Source organism: Anas acuta, chromosome 24 (genome assembly GCF_963932015.1).
Source record: "Anas acuta chromosome 24, bAnaAcu1.1, whole genome shotgun sequence".
In the NCBI taxonomy this organism is placed as follows: domain Eukaryota; kingdom Metazoa; phylum Chordata; class Aves; order Anseriformes; family Anatidae; genus Anas; species Anas acuta.
The window spans coordinates 4,792,444-4,809,686 of NC_089002.1; the positions used below are offsets into that span (position 1 = coordinate 4,792,444).

The following is a 17,243-nucleotide window of genomic DNA, read 5'->3' on the forward strand; positions in this document are numbered from 1 at the left end:
TCTGTAGCTAGTGTACTAAACAAGCTTATCTAAATGCTAACCTTCACATCAGCATAATTTTTTCAGAAAAAAATGCTGTGGATAATATTTTAATTTCTACTTCCAGCTCACTTGAGCTTAAGATAACACATTGTTCATAGGTTGTTTTTAAATAGTGTTTTTTTGCTCGTTGGCCATTTTCAGATGAACACTTCAGCTGCTGCAAGATGGTGGAAAAGCAGTTGAACATGTAGGAAGTTAATAGCCTGTTGTATTTTGGATCAGAGAGCTGAAATGAAGGGCTGATGATGTTCTATATAATTATAGAGATGAGGAACTTTTTTTCTGGCAGTGATGTATCATAATTGCAGAACATAGTGGAAAATAGGAATTAAGTACATCAGGTGACATTAGCCTTTACATTATAGCATATTGCTGGCATCTTGCTGCTTTTCAATCTTGTTCTTTTTCCATAGTTTTTCAGGCTTCCTTAATGAGTTTAAATAACGTATATGTGCAGCATAGATAATTTAAATAAAGATACTTAATTTCATGATAAGCCAAGACTTGCTTGTGTTTAATTTTTCCACAGAGAGAGAGATGGATCTTCAGATACGATGTGCTTAATGGTTAAACTACTTTTAAGATCAGCTTACTTGGCCTATATCCCAGTTATAAACAAGTCCTTGTAGAGAGGTGTAATTTAAAGTTTTGTCCTGATTCTTGTATCAGTAAAATTGTCACCTGTGTTCCAATCTTATGAATTAAAATTATTATCGCAGTATGAGAGGTGTTGAGAATCCAGGGTGATCTTTACAAAGCTGGTAGCTACAAAAGCTGTTTGGGTATGAAGGTAACACGGTGAAATAATATCTTGGCTTGTAAATCGAGCAAATGTAGTGGAGAAGTCAGTGGTAGAAAAAGGTGTTTATTACAGGAGACATTTATTTGCTTCATAAATCAGCATTTCACTAGGCAGCAACCTTTTAAAGCAATGTGCCAATTCTTGTAAACATAGTAGGAACTTGACCAAAACACCTCTGAAGTATGTATAGCTACAAGAAGTGGAGCTACGTGGTGTTCGGTTGATTTGGGAACAGCATGGAGTACTTCAGTATGGAAAGTGCTACAGCACTCACCATTCAATTTTATATACAGCCAAAGCAGGTCTTTTGATTGAGTTAGTTCACTGAGCAAAGCATGTTATGCTGATCTATTTCAATGTACTAAGGCTAAAATAAAACCAAAAAATATTAAAGTAATGCTAAAAGATCAGGCTTCAGGCTTTGTTACCTGTGCTGTCCTTTCCAAGAGAGATTATTGGCTCCTTTGAGAAATTTCAATCAAAATTGAAATTACACTGTAAACTTCTCAAATCTGTAATTAAAATGAACATAAACTCATGCAAGGGGATGTGGATATAGTTGTCATCTGTTGTATTTGTGAAGGGGGTGCACATTTTTGGTACTTTTTAAAACAAGACTGGGATTACATCAACCCATATGTTATTGAGCAGAAACCAACTCCAAAGATAAGTAGAGATAGAAATAGCTTTTCATAGAAAATTATAAATGTCACAGTATTACTAGAGTTTCAAACACAATCTTAAGAGCAATTATACTTCTTTTTTTTTTCCTGCCAGACATTTTAATTATGCAAGTTTAAATGGGAAATTCAGGACGTACATTTATGAAAATGTGAAAATTACTTCCCTGTTCCTCTAAATATATCTTTTTTTTTTTCCTTAGATTTAATGTTTACATATATAGCTTTTTAATTCTTAGCAGGATTATTGACCTAAAGTGTTCGAAGTGCAGATTAAGAAAACAAACAAAACAAAGAAACAAACCAAAAGGCATCACACTGTTGAAAGTGAGCTTTTTAAACCAAAAAATGACTAACTCCTTTTCTGCCTGAGCACTAGACAGGACAAAGTAAAAGCTGGCAGTATAATGCAGTAGTTTAACTCGCAGTATGATTGGGGGAACATCCAGTCTCAATAATCTTGTAGGGTTTGCAAAGACAATGGAAGGGTAAGAAATACGAAGAGTTGAGCAGTAAAATTGCTGGAGTGCCTCAGAGTAACACATTTCTTAAAATCAGCGACATTCTTCAAACAGAAGAAGCTAAGTGCATTAATACCATTTTATTCAGCTTGGGGACAGTTAACAATTCGGCACTAGGATGTTTATAAACAAAGAAATGTATGAAATTCTGTGGTCTTTCTCTGGGCTAGTACCTATTACAGCAGGTAATTACTGTGAACTGAAGCAAACTGGGGAAGACTGGAATTCCCTGACACATTTTGGAAGGGAATCGCTGAAGAACGATGCTGTGCTCATCCAGTCCCTCACTGTGGTGTGCAGGGAACTTCTGCCCATCCTTCTCCTGCAGTTGACTCCTTTCAGTCACGTTGCTCACAGTTAGTTCCTTCCAACCTGTCATTATCCCTTAGGCTTGTGCCCTTGCAATTAGGTTTGACCCTAAAAGCTGCCCTCTGCACTCCAAGCTTCCAGAGCAGGGTTACAGTCAGCATCCAGCCCAGCCTGTAAAGCCTGCTGGCTGCCAGCTCTGTCCTCCCCTTCCTGCAGAGCTGGGGATTCTCATGTATTTTACAGGCTTTGCTCTTAGGAAATCAACAAATGGCAAGGATGCAGTATTTTATTTATTTATTTATTTGTTTGTCTCACTCTGTATTCAGCTTCATGGCTAAGGTCTGCAAGGAGAACTGAGAAACCTTCTGCTCCTTAGGGTGTTAGGCTGGAGAGATGAAATGTTCGGTATAGAGGTTGCTGATGGCAGTTCATGAGACATTCCAGGGGGAACAGCATCCTTCGTAGGGCGTCCTTAATCCTGGAACTATCAGTCCTGCTGCCTGCCTGCTACTTTTAATGTTTCTCATAGCTTGCTCTTTTCCATGTCCTTTGAATCCTCTGTTCTAAGGGTAAGAACATTTGTTTCAGAAACTGATCGCCGAGCTCCAAGGTGCCAGCCTCACAGATGCTCTGTACCAAACTGCTTTTTATATGGAATAGGAGATTCGTGAGTGCCACATCCCTGGAAGTGCTCAAGGCCAGGCTGGGTGGGCCTTTGGGCAACCTGATGTGGTGGGAGGTGTCCCTGCCCACGGCAGGGGCATTAGAACTAGATGATCATTAAGGTCCCTCCCAACCCAAACCATTCACATACTGCAGTAGCAATGGCACGTGCTGCTTTTCTTCCCGAGTTTCACAAGGGAAGAAGAAAAGTCCCCAGGAGGGAACAAAATTGTGGATAAAGTCTGTCTGTCGTCCTTAAGGTGCTCCCTGCAATGATTTTCTTATCCGGGGGGTGAAGTTCAAAAGGTTTGCTTGGCAAATACATCCATCTGGTGACTGTGGAGGTATTATTTAGTGAGGAATATTATTTATTTCCTTGCAGAAAGGCTTGTTTGGCTTTGCACTGACATCATCTTTATGATCTAAGGCATGCTGAGGTCACAGCAACTCCGAACTTGAGTTGAGTGCACGATGTGCTTGTAAAGAAGGGCCTTGGAAAGTGCAATACTGAAACATTTGGTTTCTCTTCTTGTTTAAAATTATAGAAAGGAAGGAAGAGTCCTTTGCCAACCACTCCAGCCATGAAACCAGGCCTAGCATCACTGAGCAAATACCACCACCAGAGCCCAACTCCTTCACTGCATCTGCCAGAAGAGTAAGTGAATTTGGAATCAATGGGGATTTGAAGAGTGCTTGAAAGCAGTTGGCTTTGCTGGGAAATAGACGCTCTGAAGCTGACTTTCAGAGGAGCAGGGAGACTTGAACTTAGGAAAGCACAGTCATATGCAGTTCTGATACAGATGCTGTGTTAACAACAGTATGGGACTAGTGCAAAGAAGGGTGTTTGTATGATACAATGCCTCTCCCAGCCTCTTACCCTCTAGAACAAATTGCTGTGTCCACAAGAGAAACCTTGCTTACCACAAGTGCTTTGTGTTGCTGTCAGTTCCGAGATAGCTGATGCCAATCTCTTACCAGCAGGAGATCTTTCACCAAAGGCTGGTTCCTGCTGATATATCAGCAGTGAATTTGGCATCATCAGCTAAAGTGTCTCTAACTTGCCAAACTCAGTTTGTTCAGTGGCATGATGTTACAGCCCAGTAAGCAGAGAAGATAAAGTTTGCATCTGACTAGATAGCGAGGCAATGAAAGCTTTTTAAAGGTGAAGGAGAGTTCCTGACATCTTATCTGAATTCTCCAGCTCTCGTGTCACTCAGCTAGGTGGCACTAGGAGGCTCTGTGTTTGGTTGAGGACGGGTATTTTATGCTTCTGGTTTGTTTTGTTGCACCAGAATATGGAGGACAGCTACAGTGCAGGCACTGTGGAAAGATCGAAGTACCAGATGCATGACAGAAGGAAAATGTTTCTTGCTTAGTCTCATTTATTTATTTATTTTTACTTCTTTCATGCTATTAAGTCTAATTTCTTGTCCAAATTAAATAAAATGTTGCTCCTCTGTGCATTGTTCAACCCAGGCTTACTTAAGAGGGGAAATATTAAAGGTAGTGTTAAGGGTGCTGGGAAGTGCTGCAGTAGCCAAGAAAAAGACACTGCTAAAATCCTGCAGCGATAGTATTGTCTTTGCAGTCTTGGTAAATGACTTTGAGGGCCAGAAGTCCCAAGTAGAGTTATTCAGGATTATGTCAGATGTTTTATGATGCACAGAACATAGTACAATAATGTTTATGTCAGCTTTGACCAAAAGGCTGTCTGCACCAGTATCTATTCCTGACACTGACTGTCAAGATACCAGAGAAGATGGGAGAATTTAGCTGGACTTCTTTCCCACTTCCAGCAGTTTGCATTTCAGGGATTGCTGAGCCTGCAGTATTATTTGTATTGGGTACCCCTTGTTGTACTTTTCCTCTGTGAATTTGTCCAGTCACTATTTGCGTGCCCATAACATTTGGGATCCTATAACATCGAGTGGCAAGGGATTGACTGTGTATTACACAGAGCTTCCTGCACCTGTTTTTTTTAAGCCTGCCACATGTCGGTTTTGATTGCTGCCCCTCGTTCCTGTGTGGGAAGGAACAATGAATAATTGATCCCTTTTCGTCCTTCTGTGTGCCACTTAGGATTTTGTTGGTCACATCTCAGCCTGAAGACTCCTCATGTACTGAATCACTTCTCATACAGAAGTGCTCTCACTCTACTCGTTCTTGTTGCCTTTCCCATGGCAGGGGTTGGAGTTAGATGATCTTTAAGGTCCCTTCCAACCCAAGCCTTTCTATGATTCTCTGAATCTCCCCCTTTCTTCTATACTGCTTCTGAGCTGTGGAGTCCAGCGCTGTGCATGCTATCAAAGATGTGATTGTACAATAGCACAGGTATGGTGGTGTTGTTTTGTATCCTATTCCTTTCCAATAACTCCTCGTTTATTTATTTTTCTACACAAGTTCATGCTTGTCTTTGCAGAAGGACCTGTTGTGGTCCCAGGCTCCATTCCTGCGTGGCAGTAGGCATCTCTTTGTAAGGCTTAATGACTATAGCTAACGTCGTGCATTTAAACTGTTCCTCATATCTGAGGAACAATGAGTGCCTCATGGAACAAAATGCACAAAGGTCTGTTCTGGCTGTCTGGAATGCGTGCTTACCTGACCACAAAAAGATTTCAGTTAAAGGGGCTTCTGCAAGCCAGTACTCCAACCTCTTGCTCCAAGCACAGGCAGCTTCAAGCCTCTATCAGGTTGCTTTGCTCTACAGGAGTTGAGCTGAGTGCTGGAAACTCTGTGAGGCTGGAGAATGCCTCCCCTCCCTGGTTCCCTGTCCCAGTGCAGCATCACTCCTGTGGGCTGGTTATGTCTTCCTCCACGCTGAAGGGAGGTTTCCCTTTTTGGAACTTGTCTGTTCCTCCTCTTTTCACTGGAGGCTTTTGAGAAGTCTGGTTCTGTATCCTCTGTAACCCTCACCTCCCTGCCCCAAGTAGCAGAGCAATTAAACCCTTTCTTAGACAACTCCTTTGCATGCTAAATGAGCCTGGTTTCCTCAGCCTCTCCCTTTGTGCTGCGTGTGCCACCTCCCTGGTTATCTTAACGGCCTCTGCTGGGCTCTCACCAGTTTGATCTGTGTAGGGGGTTTATTTGCACCTAGTCCCAAAAGACTTGATTACTTTTGGGGTTTTCTGCCTTTAGGAAGGAAGAATTATTTAGTAAATGAGTTCTGATAAAAGCTTCATTGTTCGTTATATTCTTTCTACAAAGCTGGCAGAGGGTGTTGTGTTAGGCAAGGAGAGCTGCACAATGAGACGAGATTTCTTTCATCGTCTGTCCTTGGGGAGGAGGGCACTACAGCAGTTTGCAACCCTGTGAGTTCATCTTGAGCTACGTCGTGTACTGAAAGCTAAGCAGGAAATCAAAGTGACTCCATCTTACATTTTCAAGTGTAGCCCAGCAAGAAGTGTGGTTTGTTGAAACACTTTCAGATCTCAAATTGTGCATTGCAGTTCTCTTTTTCCAAATGTCCCTTTTTCTCCTCTGCAGTTCAGTTGGCTCAACAAGTCCGATGAGCAGAAGGACGAGTCACCTTCATCGTGGCGACTGGGTCTACGGAAGACTGGCAGCCACAACATGCTGAGTGAAGTTGCTGCTACGCGTGAGGCTCAGAGAGATAAGACTTCTCTCTATCGTTCTTCATCAAGTCCTCGGATATCTGCATTATTAGACAACAAAGAAAAGGTTTGGCTCATCTTCAGCAAAGATGTTTTCATGTATCTCAGTTGAGCAGAGTTTATCCCATCACAGTTGTCCTTGCATAACTGGGGTTCAGTGCCCTTTTGACCTACTTCCTGCTCAATTTGAAGTGGGCTGCCAGGCTGGCATGGCCCATTCTTTACCAGAAAATATCTAATCTGAACAATAGAACATATCTGCTCTAGAAATTCCCATTCACCGTAATTTAAAAGGATTCCTCCTATACCTGTTAGTTGTGTTTGTGAGTCCCATTCCATGTATTCACTAGCTGTAACCAAGCTGCCCGTCTTTAATTAGCTGCCCAGTACTTTAGTTAGAAGCTGCTTTTATTATTTAATTAGAAGCTGGTTTTATTCACTAACATGCTGTTCTGCAAATCTTGTTCAAAACTGATACTTTTATGCTGACATGGGCCTTGCCCAGGAAAATGCCTTAAAGCAGTTGTCCCTAGACAAGAGGGTGCTTTTGTAGTCGAAGAAATTTGGATGTGAATTTAGTTGTCACTGTATGTGCTGTAAATTTAACAAATTTACAGTTGAATTACTTTTGCTTCATCAGGATAAAGACAACAAGAGCTATCTTGCCACAATAGCCCCCAGAAGACTAAGCAGTACAAGTGATTTAGAAGAAAAAGAAAACAGGTGAGACTGAACTTAAGGCTCAGCTTCAACCTTGTAGACTTACCTTTTTGTGTATTAATGCTTCATATTTTTTGTCATGTCAGTAGTCCTGACTGCACAGGTAATCACAATAGTTGGAGATTTCTCTGCTCCATAACAGTCCTAGTACATTGTCTTGCATTTAGGTGAGCAGGACAGTGGATTAGTTTCTCCATCCCTATATTCCTACGTATATAGTCTCCCTCTGGGAAACTGGATTTCTGCCTGCTTTTTCATTTTATGTGTAAGTGCCTGACTTTGTAACTGGCACCTACACTTGTACTTCTGCCACTTGCTCAATGGTTGCTGTCAGTCCTTTTGTTCATATCGCCGTCACTTTTTGATTCAGTGGACTTTGTGAACTCTCTCATGTACAGAACTGTTTCCATTGCAGGGGCTGTTTTTACAGGAATTGTTTGTAGTTACCTCTGAACAGAACCAGATTAGCAATGGGATAAATATCTAGTATATCAAGACATGGTTGAATTGCTTATCTCTGCAAACAGGTTCTCATGGTTTGGAATAAAAATTGGCCTGGCTTTATTTCTAGAGAGTTCCACAGTAGTGATAGAAAGGCACAAACAAAAAAGTTACTGTGAGCAGTAATTGTTGTGAAAAAGTCACAGGAGATGACCACCATGAGAGAGCTTCACAGTTTGAGATTCTTTTGCTGGAACCTCCCTGCTGTGTTCTTGCTTAATCTCAGCTAGCCACTGCGATTTGGACTGCAGCAGACAACTTGTGTTTAACTGACTGATAAGCCTGAGCGGTTTTGGCAGTGGCTTGAATTGAGTGGCATATCCAGCTGACTGCTGATAAGTGTCCTTTGCTCTATAAAGCAGAGTGAGGAGGATTGGACTGCATGAACAGATGGTGCCCAGATGTACTTTGTAGTACAGATTTTTCCCAATATTCCTTCATTTCAAAACAGCTGAGTATCACTTCATGGAACGCAGAGATGTCTGAAAGGGCATTGGGACAGATACTGCAATTGAAAAATGAAAAATAATTGTTGGCTGACAAGCATTACGTTATAGGGTTAAGGTCCTGTCCAAAACCAGAGCAGAATATTGCTAAAGTGTGAATTAGGAGAAGGAGCCCTGATTTCAGATAAATATGATAAATACAAAACTAATAATTTATTCATAGATTGTCAAGTAGTTTTAGATACTGCCAAATGTTTGTCTGTTTTCTGCTGCTGAGTATAGCAAAGGATTTATCATACTGAGTTGTTTTGACTTCTGTCATTGCCTGAAAGGTTGGAGAATAAATAATTTCACTGCAGTTGCAATACCTGTCCATTTGTTCAATGTTGTTTGATTCAAGGTGAGAGGAGGAATATCAAGTGATGTTATTTAATATTTTACTCTACTTCCATGGACAGCCTAAATTTCAATTGCAACTTTTCTGACTAGAAAAGGATCTTGTTCCTCTTTATGCAAACATCACAACATCTCATAATTCTTAAATAATGCAGCTGGTAATCACAGAAACTGATGTGAAGGCCAGCAGAAGCGTTTCAAAGAGATGTCACCTCCAAACAGTAATGTTTATATGTGTAAGGGAAGGATTTGTGTTGTGGAACTGTCAAAGACTGAAAGTTTTTCTTTGTGGTCTCTCCTGCATTAGAGAATCAGCCGTTAACATAGTGCGGAGCGGCTCTTACACCCGGCAGCCATGGAAGGATGAATCCAAGGGAAACGAAGCTCCGCATTCTGGTGCTCCTACTACCTACGTATCTACATACTTGAAAAGGTATGCCCAGTTCTTTTACTTAGGTTCCCAGCAGTCATTCCTTCTCTTAACATGCCTCCCAAACTTCAACTCTTTGCCTTTTGCTCACTGCATGAGTGTAATTGGCCTTGAAACCTTCTTCTTCTGAAAGCAGGAAATGAAAATTAAGATTTGTCAACATTTGTCATGCTAAATGGTCTTCTTAAAGACTGTCACTTTTGTTGACTTATAAATTGTTGTACTGAATTTAAATGCTCTTGTTCACATAATTCAAATGCAAAATGTTTTGTCTCAGTTTTATGTTAGTATTATGGTTAGATAATAAAAGGGAAATTGATCATAAAAAGAGAAGAAAGTAATTACAGTCTGAAATCAATGTTCAAATAGCTATTAACAGGTAAGTTGGAGCTTAGCTGATTTTGGTTTTCATTAGTACGCGTTTATGGCATCAAGATTATCAGAAAAATGGCAGCGTTCTTATGCATGACTTATGACAGTTGTTAAAGAGCGTGACTGATGTCTCCAATCATTTACTTGTGGCAGTAAGGAACCAGTTTCTGCACAGTGTACATGACACTGTAGAAGCAATTTCTGATTGCTGGTAGATTAGCCAAGCAGAATCAGAAAAGCAGTGCTGTACGTAACTTCGATAATAGTCAGTATCTTTTAGCTCTCTGGAGGTCAGAGGCTTAGTTTCCTAGAAGTACAAGGTAATGGCCATCTCTGAATGAGGTGAATGAATGGCCTCGGGTAAGGCAGATAAGCATCACTGGGCTTTCATCCATGTTGTGAGAAGGAGGATCAGCACTTTCTGCAAGTACTGCACCATCACCTTTATTTTAGCTAGTATGGAAACCATCAAAACAGCATGTGTCATGGTGCAAAGCCAGTTGTGCTTGAGGAAGAGGGCAGAAACGTCTCAAGGTTTTAGGTTCCTTCACCAAATTCTAGACTCTGAAATAAATCACTGTCCTGAAGATGGAACGATTGCTTGAGATTTAGGAAGAGGCATGCTTTTTGTGTTCTCATCCTCATGCTGGTAGAGGTAAGTTCTGTTCTAGGATAGGTCCGTCCAATTGCTGGGCACATACAGACCCATTTCCACAAAAGGTGAAACAGCCACTTCGAGCAGTAGACTCTTCCTGATCTGCTGATCCGTTCCAGTGACTTCACATCTATCCTGGGACATGATGACAGGCCAACCTCCATAGCTCTCTCAAAAGGCAGGCCGACAAGCAGCAGCTGATTACATTGGAAAACTTTTGCCTCCTGCAGCTGGCATGCCTTACTGATTTCCCTAGTATGAGAGACAGTCCAGTCCATAGCACCACTAAAAGGGTTGTTGAAATTCTATGAACATTGACTGTCTATCTCATCTAGTCCAGAACCAGCTGTAATATTACACTCACACAATTGTACTGTATTCCCTTGGTTAAACTGTACCGAGATCACCTAAGGTTTTGGCTGGCAGTGGTATTTTGCTCATAAAAATATCCTGTCACAAAGGCTGAATTCTGGCCTTTTCTAGGAGGGTGTTGTATTATAAGCAATTACAGAGCATAACTTTGCCAGCTGAGGAATAAAGGGTAGGGATATGTGCACTTTCTACAGTTTTGTATGATTTTACAAACAACAAAACCACGATCAATTTGCCCTCTGTCTCCTAATGTTTTCTGTAGAAGAGCACAGGGAAATTAAACAAAATTGTATTGAACCTCTGATTTCTCCAGCCTTGTGCCTCAGCTTATAAGATGAGAAAGGGAACCTGCTGCTTGTTACAGATAAGCTCTTTGTCACCAGAGTTTTGTTAACATTTGGAAAACACAACTCCAAAGGATAAAAGCTCATCCTAAGAGAGAAAGAATTAAAGTGAACATGACATACTTGTATGTTACTGACAGGACAACTGCTGTGCATCTGCGTTTCCCCCTCACCTTAGCATTTAGCTAAACTCCATGAAGATACCTAGTTACATTCTGCAAGCACTTTTACGACCCCCCAAACAAAGAGTAAACAACAGCAACAGCATCTTAAGATGTTGAAAATGGCTTTTCTGCAAAATTGGGACAAAATAGCTTGCGTTAACTTCGCAAATGCACTTCAGCTCTAGTTGAAGTAAATGTTAAACCTCTTTCTCTAATGGCAGTGATTGTCATTCATTCTGCTTACTCTCTGGGTGTACCACTAGTGAAAAAAAAATCGCAGAACCCTTTTCTGACAACCTGTTCTCCATTTTAGTGCATGTTGGCCTTTGAACAGCCAGTTCACATCAGCTCTGTGTTAAAGTGTTTGGAGGAGAACTGGTGAGCAGATTGAATTAATTCAGCACCCTTCCTTCGACATCAGCCATAAGAGATGCCTCACACCAAACTGAAATCACCTGTTCAGTTTTCTTCTTTTTACATATTTGCAGATACTCCTTGCTATTTTTGATGACATAAAGTCCATCATAGCCTTTTAAGGTTTTGAAGGTTTTAAAGATTTTTTTTTTAAATTCCACTTGCCTTAGCTGTTTCCAGAAGTATTCTTTTTACTGATGTGAAATGTTGCTTTCCATTTCATTGCTTATTCCCTCATGGCTATGTTATGGTGCGATGTTAGGAAATGAATAGCAGTGTGTTGGTGCCTTTATTTCTAATGTTGGATTCTTTAGCATAAATTCATAATCCTCCTTTTTACAGATTTACATGAACACAGCTGTTAATTAACAAGATTTTCCAGCTTACCTTTTTCTTGCTATTTTCTGGTCCTGTTCACATCAAATGTGAACAATTTGAATAAATGTCTTGGAAGCTTCCCCAAACTGTACAGTGCCACCCGTGCTGGGTGGCACAGTGGGGAGGTGAATTCCCATGGGGCTGGCGATGCCTCGGCTCCCTTCTTGTGAGCAGGAACGAGTGAGTGATGCCCCAGCACCACCTTTCCCTGCCACCTGGAGCCTGTGCATGTAGGAGCTGGCCCCGTGCCACCACCGGGCTCTTCTCCATTCCCCCTTCTTCCCATCTCTGCTCTCCAGGCACCTCCATCCTGTCGTCTCCCCTTTTTAGCCGCTACCTTTTTGCTTCTGAAGCATTTGTCGGTCCCCCTGAATAACCCTCCCACCTCTTCCCTGACCAAGTTCCTTGTCTCTTTTGCAGCCCCCGCCTCGCGCCGCAGCCTCTCTGCCTTGGGTTCTCCTGGGATGGTGCCACGTTGACCCTGCTCCCCCCAGGGTTGCCTCCAGCTTTTCCCAGGCTTCTCCTCTTGTTCATTCCCCTGCTGCATGCTGCGCTGCAGTCATCGTCCCCGTACTCCAGGCCCTGATTTCTCCCCCTCATCTCTGCAACTCGACGGCTGCTTGCTCTGCACGCCCACGCCAGCCAGGTTTAGCTCCCCGCTCTTACCCTCCTCCCAGCCCATCTCCAAGGCTTCGCCTTTTCTTCTGGTGCAGCGAGCCAAGAAGGAGAGGCATTTTCTTCCAAAATGATTTCCTGCTCCTGCATGCTCCGGGCTGGGGCTGGCTTTCCAGAGGAAGTGTTGTGTAGAGCCCAGTGGAGGTTGCTACCTGGTGACGGTAATTTGCTTGTTCCTTTGGGACCTGGACCTGGCAAGCAGCCATCAACTGAAGAGCCCAAATGTAACGTTCCTCCCCGTGGAGGCCTTCCAGGATGCTCCAGTCTCTCCTTTGGCTGTCTAGGGATCAGCTGCTTGTTCTGGGCTGGCCGGCCTTCTTGGCATTTTATATGATTCGCAAATTGAGTGCCTAAGTGAATCGGACGGGTTCCTTCCTCTGACCTCCCGTCCTTGGCTGTTGTCCTGCCCCTTACAAGTTTTATTTCAGCCTCAGGCCGCTCTCTGACTCTTGCTGTAGTGGTAACTTCCAGTCCCAGCCCAGTTACCCTGGTTTTCCCACAAACATGCATTTTTTTGTCCTGGTCTGCTTTTCCTCTAGGTCAACTTTTATCCCCGATGTATTTTGTCAACCACTTTCCTCCATGTGTGCTTGCATGGGAGTTGTTAGGATGCAGGAGGTGAGACGAAGCCTTCCTAGCCTTTGATCCTGCAGGCAGCCCAGTCTGACCAGTAGCAGCCAGGAATACCAGTTGCTGGGTGTGTCAGGTGTGACAGGATCCTAGAGCGTGCATGCAGACAACGAGCAGCCTGGCTGTACGTGGGACATTTCAGTCAGTCTGTTTTTAGAGGTGTGTGACTTATCCCACTTAGGGAGGATTTTTTTCTGGGTATATCCTCCTAGGAGAGCAGCCCTCCTCCTTTTCTCCAAAGTATGAGCACGTAGAGCATTTTGGCAGTACTGGTTTTAAGGGTTTTGCATTAAAATGGCAAAACGTGAATTTCCCTTGCTCATTCTTGAATATTTTTGGATGGTTTGGGCAGCGATTTGCCAGATATACAGAGTTTGTGCCAAACATGCCTTCAAGAAAATTAGAGCTTCAACCATTCACCTGTGCCAAAGCTTTTAGCCACTGAAAACAGGTTGTTAGAGCTGGGAGCACTGGGCATCTTGAGGAGGCGAGGCAGCCAGACCTGCTTTTGTCACTCTCTCCTTCCCTGCTTTCAGCAACCTGATCCTTGCTCGTTGTTTCTGCCTTGCCCCAGCACACAGGGGTGCTCTGGGTGTGCCGCTTCCACGGCGGTAGGGTTTTTCCTTTCCCTGATCTTCACTGATTCACCTCCACGCCGTTATTCTCTCGCTGAAACTCGGCTGGGCTTGTCTAAAAGGTGCTGCTCGCGCTGGCCTGCGTGTGAGTGATCTGCAGCGGCTCCGGTGTGCTCTAATCCCCTCGCACACACTTTGCCAAGATGTGATACTCAGCTGAGAGCCCGGCTGTGGTGATGTTCTGTTGGATATTTACTGTGCTCTGAAGGACGTGATTTTGTGATGTTTTACAGTGCTTCATTTGGTAGAAGTAGTGACCTCAGCAGCCCCTACATTTCAGCCAGTCGCAATACATCTCTAGCTACCTCACCCACTACCACTGGTCCATCTACCTCACTGAGCGCCCCGTGGCATCCTGCCTCTGCCTGTCCCACACCTCTCGGTGCGAACACCGCCGCGTCAGCCCGCCCGTACACCAGGTAACGGCTCTCAGCGGAGATAACGCTGCAGCAAATCGGCATTTGGGTTGGAAGCTCTGAGTTCTGGATTGTGGATTGGAAATGTACCTGCACAGGGGAAACCTTGATAAGACATTCCAGAGTGGTTACGTTGGGCAGTTTCGGTAGTGTGTATGCACCAGGAAGCAGTTCACAGCCCGTGGGTGACCTCCTTCACTCACTGGAGTGGTCGATGGGGCACTCTTAACGCCCTGGTACGATCACAAGGGGCTGCTCAGGCCGCTCTCGGGTGTTCACTGTACGTGTCTCGGCGTTCATTCCTCCTGCCTGCTCACCGGTCACATTTTCTAATCATTTTTGCTGCAAACAGGGATGTGAAGCCTAACTGAATTCCTCTCGCTTCTTCTTCTACAAGATTTTAAATTCTCATTTTCCTCTGTGCTGTTCCCTTCAAAAACACGAGCGCAGAACAAGGAGAAGGAGCTGTCAGTGTTCCCCGGAGGTGGCTGGTCTCGGTTAGCAGTTGAGTTCACTTGCTTTGCTTTCCATTATGTCTTCTCTATTTCAGAGCCCCTTTCAGGCAACAAACTGATTCTGCTGTAGAGAAAAGTACAGAGGGCCTCTCTGCTAGCACCCCCCTAGGTGTAATCACAAACCGTGCTGTGCTCGGCTCTGCTAACGGTATTGCCAATGCCGGTGCTGCCTCCACTGCAGGAAAGGACTTCTCAGCTGTGGAAGCCAGGGAGCGCAGAAGGTTAGTGAGCAGAGTGCCGGTGCGTTTCGTTCCTCCTCTGTGACCAGGTCTCCCGTGGTGGCAGCAGGGGGCTGTAAGAGGTGTTCCTTAGGCACGGCGCGAAGTCTCTCTGCTGCCCCTGCTCCGTCCTGAGGTTTTGAACGGAGTCATTGCTGGGTTGAAGGTTAAATTTAGCTTCGTGATTTTCTGCTTGTCCTTTCAGCGCGTCTCGGCGTTTTTCTTCAGTAGTCGTCTCTGCTACCAATCTCAGTCCCTAAGGGCTCTGTGCACAGAGGGACAGACTGCACAGCAGCCACTTGGAGTAGGTCCCGTAACACAAAGCTCCTCCTAAAAGAGCTTTGGGCTGAGATGTGTTCAGACAAAAATGCATCCCTCTGGTTCTTAGTTCAGCTTGCACATGCCCCCATGGAGACATCTGCTGCCCAAGTCCCCTAGGTCCCCCGTTGTTAGTTTGGGACAAATCCTCCTGGAGCACGTAGGTGTGTGACACGGGAGCGGATGGACTGCCCTCCAGCAGCATTCAGTTCTTTCCTCTGAGGGTGGTGAGGCACTGGAACAGGCTGCCCAGAGAAGCCATGGATGTGTTCAGGGCCAGGCTGGATGGGGTTTTGGGCAACCTGCTCTGGTGGGAGGTGTCCCTGCACGTGGCAGGGGGGTGGAATTAGATGATCTTTAAGGTCCCTTCCCACCCAAGCCATTCTACGCTCCTGTGATTTTAAGACTGGTAAAATATAAACCTGGCGTAGTTGGTACTCTTTTGAAAGGAAATTTACCTTCTGCATTTAAGTACGGAGCATCGAGTGATCCATATTTATTGCTGCAAACAGGTAAACTTTTGCAAGAGCTGTCCCTTCTGATGGCGTGGATGAAATGGCAATAAATAAAATGCAGCGATGAGCTGTGTATTTCTAATGGGCAGCCTGTTCATGGAGTGTTTCCAGTAGCTAGATTCTTCTGAACTAAAACAATAACTTCTCCTTGAAATACAGACCGTCCTGAGCATGGAGATAATGCTCTGTACTCTGACATATTTTAAGTGGCCTCGAGCCAAAGGATGTGAAAAGCAATGATGGAAATTATCAGCTTGTAAAGATAAAGATGGTGGAGCTCCGAGGTGCCATGTAATCTGCAGGCAGCCCCGTGACCTCTCTGGTGGAAGGAGGGCATGCCTGCTGCATGCTTCAGCTGCAATGGATATAAGAAAGCAAGCTAGTCTGTGCTGTTTGGAAAATACCCAGACTTGTCAGGTTGTTCAGGCATTTTTTTTCTATTTTCTAGAGCAAGCTCAGGTAGTGCTCTGAAGGTATTGCAAGGGCTCTCTATGAACCACATCCATCCACTCTGTCTGCGGGGAAATAATTTGCAGTAGCTGCTGCAGTGTGTCTTTGTCTGTCAGGACACTTCCAGTCACCGCTAGGAGTGCCTCTGCCTGCTCCTTGTCATTTTGTTAGGGTCAGTTGGCTTGGTATCATTTGCAATTGAATCGAGACGAGCTGCCAAAGATCCTCCTGGTGCAAAGAGAGATTGTGCAAGAGGACAGAGCGTGCATTGTGCTTGCAGCTCACACTCCAGCCCGTTTCACAACCCTATCTCTGTTTTGGCAAGCGCAGAATAAAGTTGCGGAAGCTTTAGATTCTTCCCAGGAGAAGTGGTCTCCACAAAGCCCACCAGAGCCTTGGCGCTGTCTCCAGACAGGGAGCTTGACTGTGACTGTACTTGTAAATGCCAAAAAGATCATCTATTAATATCACTGCGTCGGCATTTATTGCCGAATCAGTTTCTATAAATAATAGAGGAGATCTGTTTGTCTCCTGCATTTTTATTAGCGAGCCGTCTCTTGCGAATTATGTTAATGCAAAGGGATCAACACCAGAAAATTCCTCCCACCTTTAATCGATGCTTTGCAGCTACCGAGGGAAAAAACACAGCAATGATGCATTACGGGTGGAGGAAACCTCGCTTGTGGATGTGTGTTCTACCAGCAGGATACACCGACACAGCCCCTGCTGCACGCGTTGAACTAGGAAACATGGACTTGGAGGAACGGGAGAGGTCACCTAAATGGGAAAAGCTCATTTTGGAAGGAGGCCAACTTCAGGAAAATAAAATAAGAAGGGAAAATGGCAAACAGTTGTCAGGGAAGCACTGTATGCATTTCGGCTCCTGCCGGCAGCTGTTGCAGGAGCATTTGGTCAGCTTCAGTGTTTCCAAAGCTCCGGCTTTCTCTTAGCAACAAAAACACAAACAAGCTTATCTTCTAATATTAGATCACAGCGATGGCTCCGAAGTTGTAGCCTTAAATTATCCAGGCGAAGCCAAAAGGTTAGAGCA

The 17,243-nt window shown here is 44.0% G+C and overlaps 1 protein-coding gene across 15 annotated transcripts in view; it reads left to right on the forward strand.

Annotated features, from left to right (window-relative positions):
• Positions 1 to 17,243, forward strand: part of PPP1R12B (protein phosphatase 1 regulatory subunit 12B) — a 111,864-nt gene that overhangs the window by 39,226 nt on the left and 55,395 nt on the right. For 9 of the 15 annotated variants that reach the window (XM_068660149.1, XM_068660154.1, XM_068660158.1 and 6 more), the window contains exons 9-15: positions 3,563 to 3,672; positions 6,501 to 6,695; positions 7,269 to 7,351; positions 8,999 to 9,124; positions 12,241 to 12,315; positions 13,994 to 14,179; positions 14,727 to 14,912. In XM_068660149.1, the coding sequence (XP_068516250.1) occupies positions 3,563 to 3,672; positions 6,501 to 6,695; positions 7,269 to 7,351; positions 8,999 to 9,124; positions 12,241 to 12,315; positions 13,994 to 14,179; positions 14,727 to 14,912 (961 nt within the window). The remainder of the gene's footprint in view (positions 1 to 3,562; positions 3,673 to 6,500; positions 6,696 to 7,268; positions 7,352 to 8,998; positions 9,125 to 12,240; positions 12,316 to 13,993; positions 14,180 to 14,726; positions 14,913 to 17,243) is intronic. The other 6 variants (XM_068660152.1, XM_068660163.1, XM_068660160.1 and 3 more) reach the window with 4 other exon arrangements.